The 13554-nt window shown below is 48.0% G+C and overlaps 1 protein-coding gene across 2 annotated transcripts in view; it reads right to left on the reverse strand.

Moving 5' to 3' along the window:
- LOC146869619 (E3 ubiquitin-protein ligase TRIM39-like) overlaps positions 1 to 13506 on the reverse strand; it is a 55137-nt gene extending 41631 nt beyond the window's left edge. Inside the window, exons 1-2 of one of the 2 annotated variants that reach the window (XM_085608717.1) lie at positions 13049 to 13506; positions 7262 to 7357 (exon numbers count right to left, since the gene is read on the reverse strand). In XM_085608717.1, coding sequence (XP_085464843.1) covers positions 7262 to 7357; positions 13049 to 13462 — 510 coding nt within the window. In that variant the 5' untranslated portion in view covers positions 13463 to 13506. The remainder of the gene's footprint in view (positions 1 to 7261; positions 7358 to 13048) is intronic. The other variant, XM_085608726.1, reaches the window with a different exon arrangement.
- Positions 13507 to 13554: the final 48 nt, after the last annotated feature.

A 13554-nucleotide genomic window follows, 5' to 3' on the forward strand; every position in this document is an offset into this window, starting at 1 on the left:
GGTCCACAGAAAGGGCGTAATTCTCGGCCTTAAGGAGCCCCGGAAAACGTCGAAAAGTTGTGTTGGGTACGGAGGTAGTAGGAATTTCGACCCGACGCTGTAAGAGAGGGGAAGTTAAATATAAGAAAACAACCACCCTCCTTCCTAGGGTTAGGAAAAGACATTGGGACACATGGGAAGTTACATGTTGGACTTGGCCCCTTTTGCATGGTCATCCCTAAACTTTTTGCCTTCCTCCTGTATTTTTCCTGACCTGTTGTTGGCTATTTTATGACTCTGGGCACCTTACCACTGCTGATCAGTGCTAAGGTGCATATGCTCTCCCTATGGTAAAGTGTATACATTGATTGGTGTCCATGATTGGCTTATTTGGTTTACTATCAGCCCCTAGTAAAGTGCACCAGGAGTGCCAGGGCTTGTAAATACAAATGCTGCTGGTGGGCTTGCAGCGCTGGTTGTGCCACCCACAGAAGCGGCCTAGTAAAATGTGTCTAAGGTCTGCCACTGCAGAACCTGCGTGCAGTCTGGTACTGTCGCACTGACTGCGCAAGTGCACCCACTTGCCAGTCCCTAAACCTTCCCTTAACTACATATTAGTCACCCCTCTGGTAGGCCCAAGGGCAGGGTGCATTGTAGGCATAAGGTAGGACATGCCCTGATGTGTGTGGCATGTCTTAATAGTGAATTACAGCCATTTTCGTTTTTCACTATTGAAGGCTACCTGCTCTCCATAGGCCAGAATGGGCTGCTGGAATTACTACACGCTGTAATCCCAGCGGACTCAGAGAGCATGGTAGAAAGTCAAGTTTAGTATGCCTGAACTCAGAATAATAAAATACTTCTTTTAGTAAAGTTTATTTTAATATCCTGTGTTTGTAAATACTACTTTTAGAAAGTTAGTATTTACTTGTCTGGCCATTTCAGTCCGCCTCTGCATTGTGTTTGTGTTCTGCCTAGTTACAGTGGGGAGCAGGGCTGGGGAATTCCAGGAGACAGGCTGGCTGCCAGGTGGTGGGTAGAGAGATTACACCAGGATAGGTGGGAGGAGTACACCTTGACTCTGAATAGACCTGTGCTCTGCCACCACAATGCCGGCTCCGCCCCCTGTGGAGCGACTGATGTCTCTGCCCTGCTGCTGAAAGGAAAGAGCAGAGTCACCACAACAAAGTGCTCCAAAATCGGACTGAGCCAGGCCCAGGCCCCCTGGCGACAAAGAACAAAAGAAACTTGGTATAAGAGAAGGAGCCCTGCTCCTAAGAAATCAGATCCTGTTTGCGCCAAGAAGAAACTCTGCCTGAAGAGGAGGACCTGGGAAGCTGCATGGAGGAGTACTGTCTCTAAGCCTGAGAGACTGGCCTGTGGTGGGTGCCTTGCTGCTGGAAGGAGAGGAAGAAAAGAATGAAGAAAATACTTTTATTCAACTTGTGCTTTTAAACAATCTCCAAGGGCTTGCTGGTGAACTTGCCCCCTGAACTGCGCCCCAGGAACAGAGGCGCTACCCTCCCCTGGAAGAAGGGGAAGCTGCTGTGGGTAGATCTGCAACGCTGACCCCTGAGAACCTGTGTGACCCATCTCGCTGAGCAACGCGACTCCTGAATCGATTGTGCTGCTGTGAGCACCGTAAAGGCCTGCCCCGTCTGGCCTGAGCAAAGTAAACAACTGCCCCCTCAAGCCGGAGCTCGCAACGTAAGGAAGAGACTGAGCCGGCTCCAAGCGCCGATCCTCTGCGACCCCTGGACGTGGAGAGCATTGTAAGGACCTGCGACGCACGGTTCATCCCCTGAGCGAAGCCGACAGCGCGACGCGCTGAAGAATCACCCCCGAGCTGCCCCTCCTGCTTCTGACCTCGTTGTGTGCCTGGGAACGTCCTGAAGCGCCCCACGAAGCATCGCCGCCCACTGACCACGAGGGATGACAACGCGACGTGGGACACCCCTCTCTGGACTCCTGAGGCCGCCACGAACATTTCCCCCAAAGAACAAAGGTATTGTGAGCCGCGTGCCTTGGTACGACCCGTACGTTGCTTTGTTCGGGCCGTACTGGCGATGTCGTCCCGCTACGCTGTTCACGCGTGAAGCGTGAGCTTTGGCACCCTTCGTATCAGCTGTGCGAGGAGACCCGTCGAAGGTACGGTCCGTACCGCATTGAATATATAGAACGTTGCTCCTGCGGGAAGCGTGAGGTTTAGCAAGAGGCGTACCGGACGTGTACGACGCGTACCTACGAGGGTACGGTCCATACGGCTCAAGTCCAGCGTACGCGTGCTCACGCGAGAAGCGTGAGAAATGGCAAGACATGTTCAAAACCTCGTATGAAACGTACCGAAAGCGCTACGAAGCGCACAGATACCCAAAGAAGCCTATTTTAAGTGGAAAATTGCCATTATAAGAACTGTGGACTGCCTAAAAAGTAATGCAAGTAACTGGAACCTTATTTAAGTGAAGATCTGTATTTTTGAAAGCCTGCTTAAAGAAATCTTTTATATAAAGAACTTTATTTTTACATAAATACAGCCTTGTGTCTCTGTGTGGTGGGTTGGTGGTTATTGTGTGGGACATCTTGAATGCTTAACCTAATGCCCTCTGGAATCTAGCCTGACTGATCGCGCTACGTTACCTAGAGGGTGAGCAGGGGTTATTTTTAAAGAGGTAATCCTACGCCCTGACTTAGAGGAAAGGGTCCCTGCTTGTCGCAAGTGCATACCTGCGCCAACCAGAGACCCCGGATTCTAACATTACAACATAACCTGGTTGAACGTGTTAGCACCAGGGTAGGAGGGGGATATTATTCCTATTTTCTATAGGGGAGGGTGGGATATCTCAAGGTAAAATAACACAGTAAGGCGCCGATTATGATGCGACCTGTAAAAGATCCGACCTTAGGTCGGAGCCTTTAGGCCCACATCGTAATGGGACGGTCAGTTTACTTTTCGACCGCCTAATTAAGATGAGATATAAGATATAGGCGGTTAGAAAGTAAACCTGTAATCTCAAGGGCCAGTCTGACCGACATGGAAACCATGTCCAACGCATGTTTGGGGGCCATCTGGATGGAGGCCGAGGGGGGACCTATGGTGCTCCCCTGTTGATCCCTGCACCTGCACGGGGTGCAGTGTGCAGGGATGAACCGCACCTCCCATTTCACTATGGGAGCATGCATTACGGCCTGCTTACAGCCGGAATGCATGCTCCCATAGTGGAATATAGGTATGAGATAGAACAGTGTTCCGTCGCATCCTAATGAGGAAGTCGGGACCGCCGACATCAAAATCAGTCCTAAGTATTAGTATTATAAAGGCTGTACTTATCTTGTGAGCAGAAGCAACAACGAAAAGGGAGAACACTGCATGCGGTGGTTCTTTATAGATAATTAAAATGTTTTTGAAGTTCTATATTCTTCAATTGTTGCTGCTGTGAGCTGGCAATAAGGATTTGCATAATGTAAGCATATGGGTCATGCCACAAAATCTAACTCAATCAGTTTCAAAGCTTTAGAGCTTTAGTTGCAACTACCAATGATGACCAATTGCTGAAAACTCGACCCTGTGGTTGCAACTTTTATTTAGAGCATCTGTGTGCAACCGTCCTTGAAGCCCACACTGTCAAAGACAAGTGGCGTGATGGAGACCTGACAAACTGATTTACGCTATCAGTCCTTGGCTCAAATGAGGCTGCCCTACAGCTCCGTACAATGAAATCCTGTGCTATAGGAACGGGTACTCCGAGCACGCCACCACCAAGTACGTATAGTAGGGCAGAGAAATGTGCAGTCTGAAGAATATAGTTTTTGCCTTGGTGAACTCTTTGAGGCAAAAGTCACTGAACTGAAGTACACAGTAGTCAGTGTGGTAACCCAGAGTCTGTGCTTGATAAATACCTATGCTCATATGACATACAGGGGACTATAGTATCTAGAACTCTTACAGAGGGTAGAGGCTAACAGAGGTCCGCTGCGCTATTCTGGGGATCATACAGTGCAAACGTGTAATTGTACCTTTATTGAACTGGGTGGTATTTTTTTGTTGTGACCTTAAAATATTTTTTTCTTACTAAAAATAAGTACTGGGCTAGACATAACATTATTGTGTCTGTTGATTGACTGTTGGGTTCTGAGTGCTTGCCGCGCCCTCTACCTCCATCAGAAGCCTTTGACTAGTCGACCCAGCTATCCTGGGAGTCAAGTGCAGAAAGAGATGTCCGTGGTCTGTTTCATAGCCACTGTAGGACAGACCTCAGGACACCAGAGGCAAACACCCTCAACCAACAAGATCATCAGCCCCTCTCTGACCTGCGTCTCTCCTGCCCCTGATCATGGTCGGGCCGTGCTCGAACCCTGAGCCTCGTGCGCAGGGCTAGGATCTGGTGCACAGTGTTGTAGAGCAATGAACGGGCACTCAGCTGTCAATACTACCAGGGGTTATAGCGGCAAGTGAGGTAACAACCACTACAGAATGAAGAGTGTACATTTGGAGGAACACTTCATGAAAACTTTGGGAGGGTTTATCAGATACCATGAAAGGTTTATGGCAATGACACCCTTGTTAACTTAATCACTACAGATACCCCCTGTTGAATAAGTAAATATCACAACCAATGGTAGTGTCAGAGTGGTAATAAATGTGCACCACTGCTGAAGGGGCTTCCACGTTACAGGCCTGCCCCTTCTCCCATCCTGATGCAGGCTAGGTGCACCAGTTATCCTGGGACATTCCAGTCAGCTGTGGCCTATCCCTGTAAGAAATATCTAATGAAGGCATAAAAACTGACACGTCAAACTAAGGCCGATTAATAAGACTGTTGCAGGAAAATCTTGTAATGGGGATTTAGAGAACAGAGAATGTCCAAGGTCAGAGGCTGAAGCTGAGCTGTGCCCATTTCATTTCTAAAATTAGAAATGCATATGTCCTGAAGAAGGGAAGGTAAATATACCGAAACGTGCTAAGTTTAGAGGGCATTTGGGTAGATGAACTATTTTAGGGTTAAAACTCATGTTCGCTTTATTACTTCGGTGAACTGTGTGGGATGTTCTCTGATTGTTGATGTATATACGATACCATAGCATGATTATATTGATAAAACCTTTGTTTAGCAAGGGGCTTAAACCAGGATTGCTTAGCCTGATGGATGTATAGATCACTACCAATCCACGCTTACACAACCCACAGAGGTACACACTCATACAGAAGCACACATTAATTTGCAGACACACACAAACCTTGTACAAACTCACAGGTGGATATCTTCAGGCCATGCATGCACAGACTCACAGAGGCACACGTCTATGCATATATATACTCACACACAGATGCATATATATTCTCACAGATGTATAACTCCAGATCCATGTATACACACACCCAGAGGTACACACTCATACAGATGCACACATTAATATGCACACTCACACACAAACCTTGTAAAGACTCACAGGTGGATATCTTCAGGCCATGCATGCACAGACTCATAAAGGCACGCACCCATGTATATATATACTCACACACAAACCTTGTAAAGACTCACAGGTGGATATCTTCAGGCCATGCATGCACAGACTCACAGAGGCACGCACCTATGCATATATATACTCACACACAAACCTTGTACAAACTCACAGGTGGATATCTTCAGGCCATGCTTGCACAGACCCATAAAGGTATGCACCCATGCATATATATACTCACACACAAACCTTGTACACACTCACAGGTGGATATCTTCAGGCCATGCATGCACAAACTCATAAAGGCATGCACACATGCATACATATATTCACACACAAACCTTGTACAAACTCACAGGTGGATATCTTCAGGCCATGCATGCACAGAGTCATAAAGGCATGCACCCATGCATATATATACTCACACACAAACCTTGTACAAACTCACAGGTGGATATCTTCAGGCCATGCATGCACAGACTCATAAAGGCACACGCCCATGCATATATATACTCACACACAAACCTTGTACACACTCACAGGTGGATATCTTCAGGCCATGCATGCACAAACTCATAAAGGCATGCACCCATGCATACATATATTCACACACAAACCTTGTACAAACTCACAGGTGGATATCTTCAGGCCATGCATGCACAGACTCACACACCCATGCATATATACTCACACACAGATGCTTATATATTCTCACAGATGTATAACTTCAGATCCATGTATACACACACCCAGAGGTACACACTCATGCAGATGTACACATTAATGTGCACACTCACACACAAACCTTGTAAAGACTCACATATGGATATCTTGAAGCCATGCATGCAGAGACTCACAGAGGCACACATCCATGCATATATATACTCACACACAGATGCATATAAAGTCCCACAGATGTATAACTCCAGATCCATGCATACACACACCCAGAGGTACACACTCATACAGATGCACACATTAATGTGCACACACACACAAATCTTGTACAAATTCACAGGTGGATATCATCAGTCCATGCATGCAGACTCACACATCCATACATATATATACTCACGCACAGATGCATATACAATCTCACAGTTGTGTAACTCAAGACTAATTCATATATCAGACCTTGCGATACTCAAACCCATAGAGAGGCATCCACATACGCAAGTACAAACCCACAGCCAATAAATACAGACTAAAGCATACACAACCCTCAACCACACATGCACATAGACACGCACATGTATTTGCATACTCTGTGTCTCAAAACCTATATATGCATATACATACACACACAAGCCCTAATCCAAGCCCAAAAAACAGACAGATATAGAGATGCTCAGCATGCATGCACTCCCGCAGATAACTCCAGGGCCATCCATACTTGAACACATACTTAGACATGCACACCTAAGCGTGAACATGCAACCACAATATGCTCACACACACACACACCCATACACACACACACACGCACACACACACACACACTGCTACGTACTCACAGCCAGCTAATGCCACACCTGTTCACACATACTCTAACACACACCGTGTGAGTATGTAAGTACTACCTTAGGATCAGAAGAGTAATTCTTTATTTTATGATTTTTTTAGGATGAGCCCGTGCTCGGTTTCAGGCCCAAATTTCAAGTGCAGTGACCCCCGTCAGTATATTTATTTGGTGGGGACCATGACCCAGTTTGTAGGGTGACTCATCAGCCTCTGTGTTCTTGAACTCCAAGAGGCCACAAACAGACATGGGCATGGACATATACAGACACACAGAGACACAGCACTCACTGCAGCCTCTCACCCTCATGGTTTTATATTGTTCCTCTTCCTTGACTTTAGACTCCTGAATATTTTTTTCCTCTTTCTTCAGAAGACGCAGCCACTCTTGAAGTTTTACCTGCAGAGATGAGAGTGCAAGAAATAAGTGTAGATATATGGAGTGCAGTCTTTTTTTATTATTAACAAATTTTATTGACTTTAACGGCACATAGCGGGCGGTGCTCGAAGCATATATTTTGGATACAGTTTAGATGAGAGGCTACCAATTATATTCAAACAACAATACTGCGCCGAAGCCAATGTGAGCCCATGTGCACTTCTTCTGCTATGTACCATGACCATGAGACCGTGTGTGCCACACCCTGCATTACTGCACCGCTTCTGCTGTGTACCATGACCATGTGACAGCGTGTGCCACACCCTGCATTACTGCACCTCTTTCGTCTTCACCTGGTCTGCTTTGTCTAACGTCCATGCATGGCCGTGTGCTACACCCTGTATTACTGCATCTCCGGGTCTGCACCTCTTCTGCTGTGTACCATGACCAAGAGACCGTGTGTGCAGCACCCTGCCATACTGCACCTCTTCTGCTGTCTATCATGACCATGAGACCGTGTGTGCTGCACCCTGCATTAGTGCACCTCTGCATCTGCACCTCTTCTGCTGTCTATCATGACCATAAGACTGTGTGTGCTGCACCCTGCATGACTGCACCTCTGCATCTGCACCTCTTCTGCCGTCAACCAGGACCATGAGACCGTGTGTGCTGAATCCTGCATTACTGCACGTCATCTGCTGTGTCTCATGACCATGAGACCGTTTCTGCCACAACCTGCATTACTGCAGCTCTTTGTCTGCAGCTATGCTGCTGTGTACCATGACCATGAGACTGTGTGTGCTGAACCCTGCATTACTGCACCGCTTCTGCTGTGCACCACGACCACATGAGCTCCTAAGATAACCCTGCATTGCTGCACCGCTTCTGCTGTGCACCATAACCATAGGAGCTCCTAAGATAACCCTGCGTTACTGCACCGCTTCTGCTGTGCACCATAACCACATGAGCTCCTAAGATAACCCTGCGTTACTGCACTGCTTCTGCTGCGCACCATAACCACAGGAGCTCCTAAGATAACCCTGCATTACTGCACCGCTTCTGCTGTGCACCATAACCACAGGAGCTCCTAAGATAACCCTGCGTTACTGCACCGCTTCTGCTGTGCACCATAACCACATGAGCTCCTAAGATAACCGTGCATTACTGCACCGCTTCTGCTGTGCACCATAACCACATGAGCTCCTAAGATAACCCTGCATTAGTGCACCGCTTCTGCTGTGCACCATAACCACAGGAGCTCCTAAGATAACCCTGCATTACCGCACCGCTTCTGCTGTGCACCATAACCACATAAGCTCCTAAGATAACCCTGCATTACTGGACCGCTTCTGCTGTGCACCATAACCACAGGAGCTCCTAAGATAACCCTGCATTAGTGCACTGCTTCTGCTGTGCACCATAACCACAGGAGCTCCTAAGATAACCCTGCATTTCCGCACCGCTTCTGCTGTGCACCATAACCACAGGAGCCCCTAAGATAACCCTGTGTTACTGCACCGCTTCTGCTGTGCACCATAACCACAGGAGCTCCTAAGATAACCCTGCATTACCGCACCGCTTCTGCTGTGCACCATAACCACATAAGCTCCTAAGATAACCCTGCATTACTGCACCGCTTCTGCTGTGCACCATAACCACAGGAGCTCCTAAGATAACCCTGCATTAGTGCACTGCTTCTGCTGTGCACCATAACCACAGGAGCTCCTAAGATAACCCTGTGTTACTGCACCGCTTCTGCTGTGCACCATCACCACAGGAGCTCCTAAGATAACCCTGCATTACCGCACCGCTTCTGCTGTGCACCATAACCACATTAGCTCCTAAGATAACCCTGCATTACTGCACCGCTTCTGCTGTGCACCATAACCACAGGAGCTCCTAAGATAACCCTGTTACTGCACTGCTTCTGCTGTGCACCATAACCACATGAGCTCCTAAGATAACCCTGCATTACTGCACCGCTTCTGCTGTGCACCATAGTCACAGGAGCTCCTAAAATAACCCTGTGTTACTGCACCGCTTCTGCTGTGCACCATAACCACATGAGCTCCTAAGATAACCCTGCATTACTGCACTGCTTCTGCTGTTCACCATGACCATAGGAGCTCCTAAGATAACCCTGCGTTACTGCACCACTTCTGCTGTGCACCATGACCATAGGAGCTCCTAAGATAACCCTGCATTACTGCACCGCTTCTGCTGTGCACCATAACCATAGGAGGTCCTAAGATAACCCTGCATTACTGCACCGCTTCTGCTGTGTACCATAACCACATGAGCTCCTAAGATAACCCTGCATTACTGCACCGCTTCTGCTGTGCACCATAACCACATGAGGTCCTAAGATAACCCTGCATTACTGCACCGCTTCTGCTGTGTACCATAACCACATGAGCTCCTAAGATAACCCTGCATTACTGCACCGCTTCTGCTGTGCACCATAACCACATGAGCTCCTAAGATAACCCTGCATTACTGCACCGCTTCTGCTGTGCACCATAACCACATGAGCTCCTAAGATAACCCTGCATTACTGCACCGCTTCTGCTGTGTACCATAACCACAGGAGCTCCTAAAATAACCCTGCGTTACTGCACCGCTTCTGCTGTGCACCATAACCACAGGAGCTCCTAAGATAACCCTGCATTACTGCACCGCTTCTGCTGTGCACCATAACCACATGAGCTCCTAAGATAACTGTGCATTACTGCATCGCTTCTGCTGTGCACCATAACCACATGAGCTCCTAAGATAACCCTGCATTAGTGCACTGCTTCTGCTGTGCACCATAACCACAGGAGCTCCTAAAATAACCCTGCGTTACTGCACCGCTTCTGCTGTGCACCATCACCACAGGAGCTCCTAAGATAACCCTGCATTACCGCACCGCTTCTGCTGTGCACCATAACCACAGGAGCTCCTAAGATAATCCTGCATTACTGCACCGCTTCTGCTGTGCACCATAACCACAGGAGCTCCTAAGATAACCCTGTGTTACTGCACTGCTTCTGCTGTGCACCATAACCACATGAGCTCCTAAGATAACCCTGCATTACTGCACCGCTTTTGCTGTGCACCATAGTCACAGGAGCTCCTAAAATAACCCTGTGTTACTGCACCGCTTCTGCTGTGCACCATAACCACATGAGCTCCTAAGATAACCCTGCATTACTGCACCGCTTCTGCTGTTCACCATGACCATAGGAGCTCCTAAGATAACCCTGCGTTACTGCACCGCTTCTGCTGTGCACCATGACCATAGGAGCTCCTAAGATAACCCTGTGTTACTGCACTGCTTCTGCTGTGCACCATAACCATAGGAGCTCCTAAGATAACCCTGCATTACTGCACCGCTTCTGCTGTGCACCATAACCACAGAAGCTCCTAAGATAACCCTGTGTTACTGCACCGCTTCTGCTGTGCACCATAACCACATGAGCTCCTAAGATAACCCTGCATTACTGCACCGCTTCTGCTGTGCACCATAACCACATGAGCTCCTAAGATAACCCTGCATTACTGCACCGCTTCTGCTGTGTACCATAACCACAGGAGCTCCTAAGATAACCCTGCATTACTGCACCGCTTCTGCTGTGTACCATAACCACAGGAGCTCCTAAGATAACCCTGCATTACTGCACCTCTTCTGCTGTGCACCATAACCACATGAGCTCCTAAGATAACCCTGCATTACTGCACCGCTTCTGCTGTGCACCATGACCACATGAGCTCCTAACATAACCCTGCATTACTGCACCGCTTCTGCTGTGCACCATAACCACAGGAGCTCCTAACATAACCCTGCATTACTGCACCGCTTCTGCCGTGCACCATAACCACATGAGCTCCTAAGATAAGCCTGCATTACTGCACCGCTTCTGCTGTGCACCATAACCACAGGAGCTCCTAAGATAACCCTGCATTGCTGCACCGCTTCTGCTGTGCACCATAACCACAGGAGCTCCTAAGATAAGCCTGCGTTATTGCGCCGCTCCTGCTGTGCACCATAACCACAGGAGCTCCTAAGATAACCCTGCATTACTGCACCGCTTCTGCTGTGCACCATAACCACAGGAGCTCCTAAGATAACCCTGCATTACTGCACCGCTTCTTCTGTGCACCATAACCACAGGAGTTCCTAAGATAACCCTGCATTACTGCACCGCTTCTGCTGTGTACCATAACCACATGAGCTCCTAAGATAACCCTGCGTTACTGCACCGCTTCTGCTGTGCACCATAACCACAGGAGCTCCTAAGATAACCCTGCGTTGCCACATTATGGGGCATATTTACAAGAAACATTCGGAGCGTGGTGTTAAGCCAAAATTGCTAACGCCACGCTTCAACAGTTTCAAAACGCAGGGGTGCGCCATATTTGCAAGAATGCGGCGCACTCCTGCATGTTCCCTAGTGATGGCACTAAATTTAGCTGCCTAGCGCCGCAAGGGTGCCTGCATTGCAGGGAATGATTGTTCATTTGCACATAAACAATCACTAATGGCGATTTGTATGTTCTAAGTGTGCTTAAGAATGCAGCACATATAGAAGTTGGAATACGTCATTTTTTTATGATTGTTTATGAGCACGAAGGGACCCCCTTGCTGCACATGAACAATCACTAATGGTGAATTGCTGTTTCTGTGTGTGCTGCAGAATGCAACACACACAGAAACAGCAAAAACGAAGAGAAATTAATAATTTCTCCTCGTTGCACCTGTTTAAGACCAGGTTTTCCCTGGTCTTATCTTTGGTGCTGTCCCATATTTACACCACCCTTGCAAATAAGAGGCAGCGTCAAAAAGCAATGGGGTTTATGTGATGGAACGCCCACAGAAACACCCATAACCCCTCCCTTCGCTGCCGCGGACTGCTGCGGTAAGGGGCATATTTACAAGGGGACGTTAAGCCACGTTAAGTGGCTTATGTCCAGCTTGCAAATATGGAGCAGGGCATTGCGCCACAAGAACATCATTAAAAGTGACGTTACTGTGATGCAATGCCCTTGTAAATATGCCCCAGAGTCTTCTAACACCGATAAAACACCCACATACATATGACTTCTGATTACATGCAGCTACTTATGTGGTGCGATCTTTCTAGTTTCTTACATGGGTCACACTTTGAAACTCACTTACAACTAACAAACTTACCTAATGCGTAAGAGCAGCCTTCTCCAGGGACCCGCTGAGATCCACAGAGTGAACTGTGATCCCTGAATGATCACAGATGTCCCTTGGCCTCTTCTAGGAGGATCGACTAACCTGTGAACCCTAAAATCGTGAACTCTGAACTCTGACTCACATACCTTGCGCTCTTGGAAAACCATTTATGTTTGACCAGAAGGGTGCCTTTGATTCCTGAACACCCAGATAGTGTATCGTTTGAGAGACTCCAGTAATGTATTAACTTGTGAATCTTGAACACCCACACACATACCTTGTGCTCTTCTGCAGCTTCCTATATGGGTTTCACTGAATGACTGAACACTTGCACGCATAGCTCTGCTCTCAGTCTGCCTTTCTGATGGGGCTCACAGAGGGACTTTGTGAACCCTGAATTTCCACAGACATACCCTGTGATCTTCACTTGTCGTTCCAGAACACCCACACACACACCTTGTGCTCCTTAGCAGGTTGCTCAATGAGGCTCACACTGGGACTTTGGAATCCATGAATGCCCACGCACATACCTTGTACTCCTCTGCAGCCTCCTCTACAGGACTTGCTAAGTGAGTTCTATGGTCTTTGGACTCCCGGCACACCAAACATATCATCCTCTGATCTTCTGCACAGAACAGCCTCAGTTTCTCATCATGTTTCTCACACAGATTCTCCTCCAGGGGCTTCACGGGGGGCAGATGAAGCTGTTCTGCAATTTCCACCATATTCCCCAGTTTCCTGTTGGGTCGGAGGTTTCTCCTAGAAGATGTTGCCCTGCACTCAGGACAGGGGAAGTTTCCATCTCTTCCCTCCCAGCTCTCAGTGATGCAGGAGCGGCAGAAGTTGTGTCCACAATCGAGAGTCACCGGATCAGTAAAATACTCTAAACAGATGGAACAAGTGGCCTCTTCCTGGAGCTGCCTGAGCTGAGCTGCTGTCGCCATGATTCAGAAATGCAGGAAGTAAGTTAAGTCTCATTTCTCTCTCTGTGTGAAGTGGGCGTGTCTGTGCGTCTGCCCCTCTCTGGCTGCGCTGG

Source organism: Triturus cristatus, chromosome 1_1 (assembly GCF_964204655.1).
Source record: "Triturus cristatus chromosome 1_1, aTriCri1.1, whole genome shotgun sequence".
Classification (NCBI taxonomy): Eukaryota; Metazoa; Chordata; class Amphibia; order Caudata; family Salamandridae; genus Triturus; species Triturus cristatus.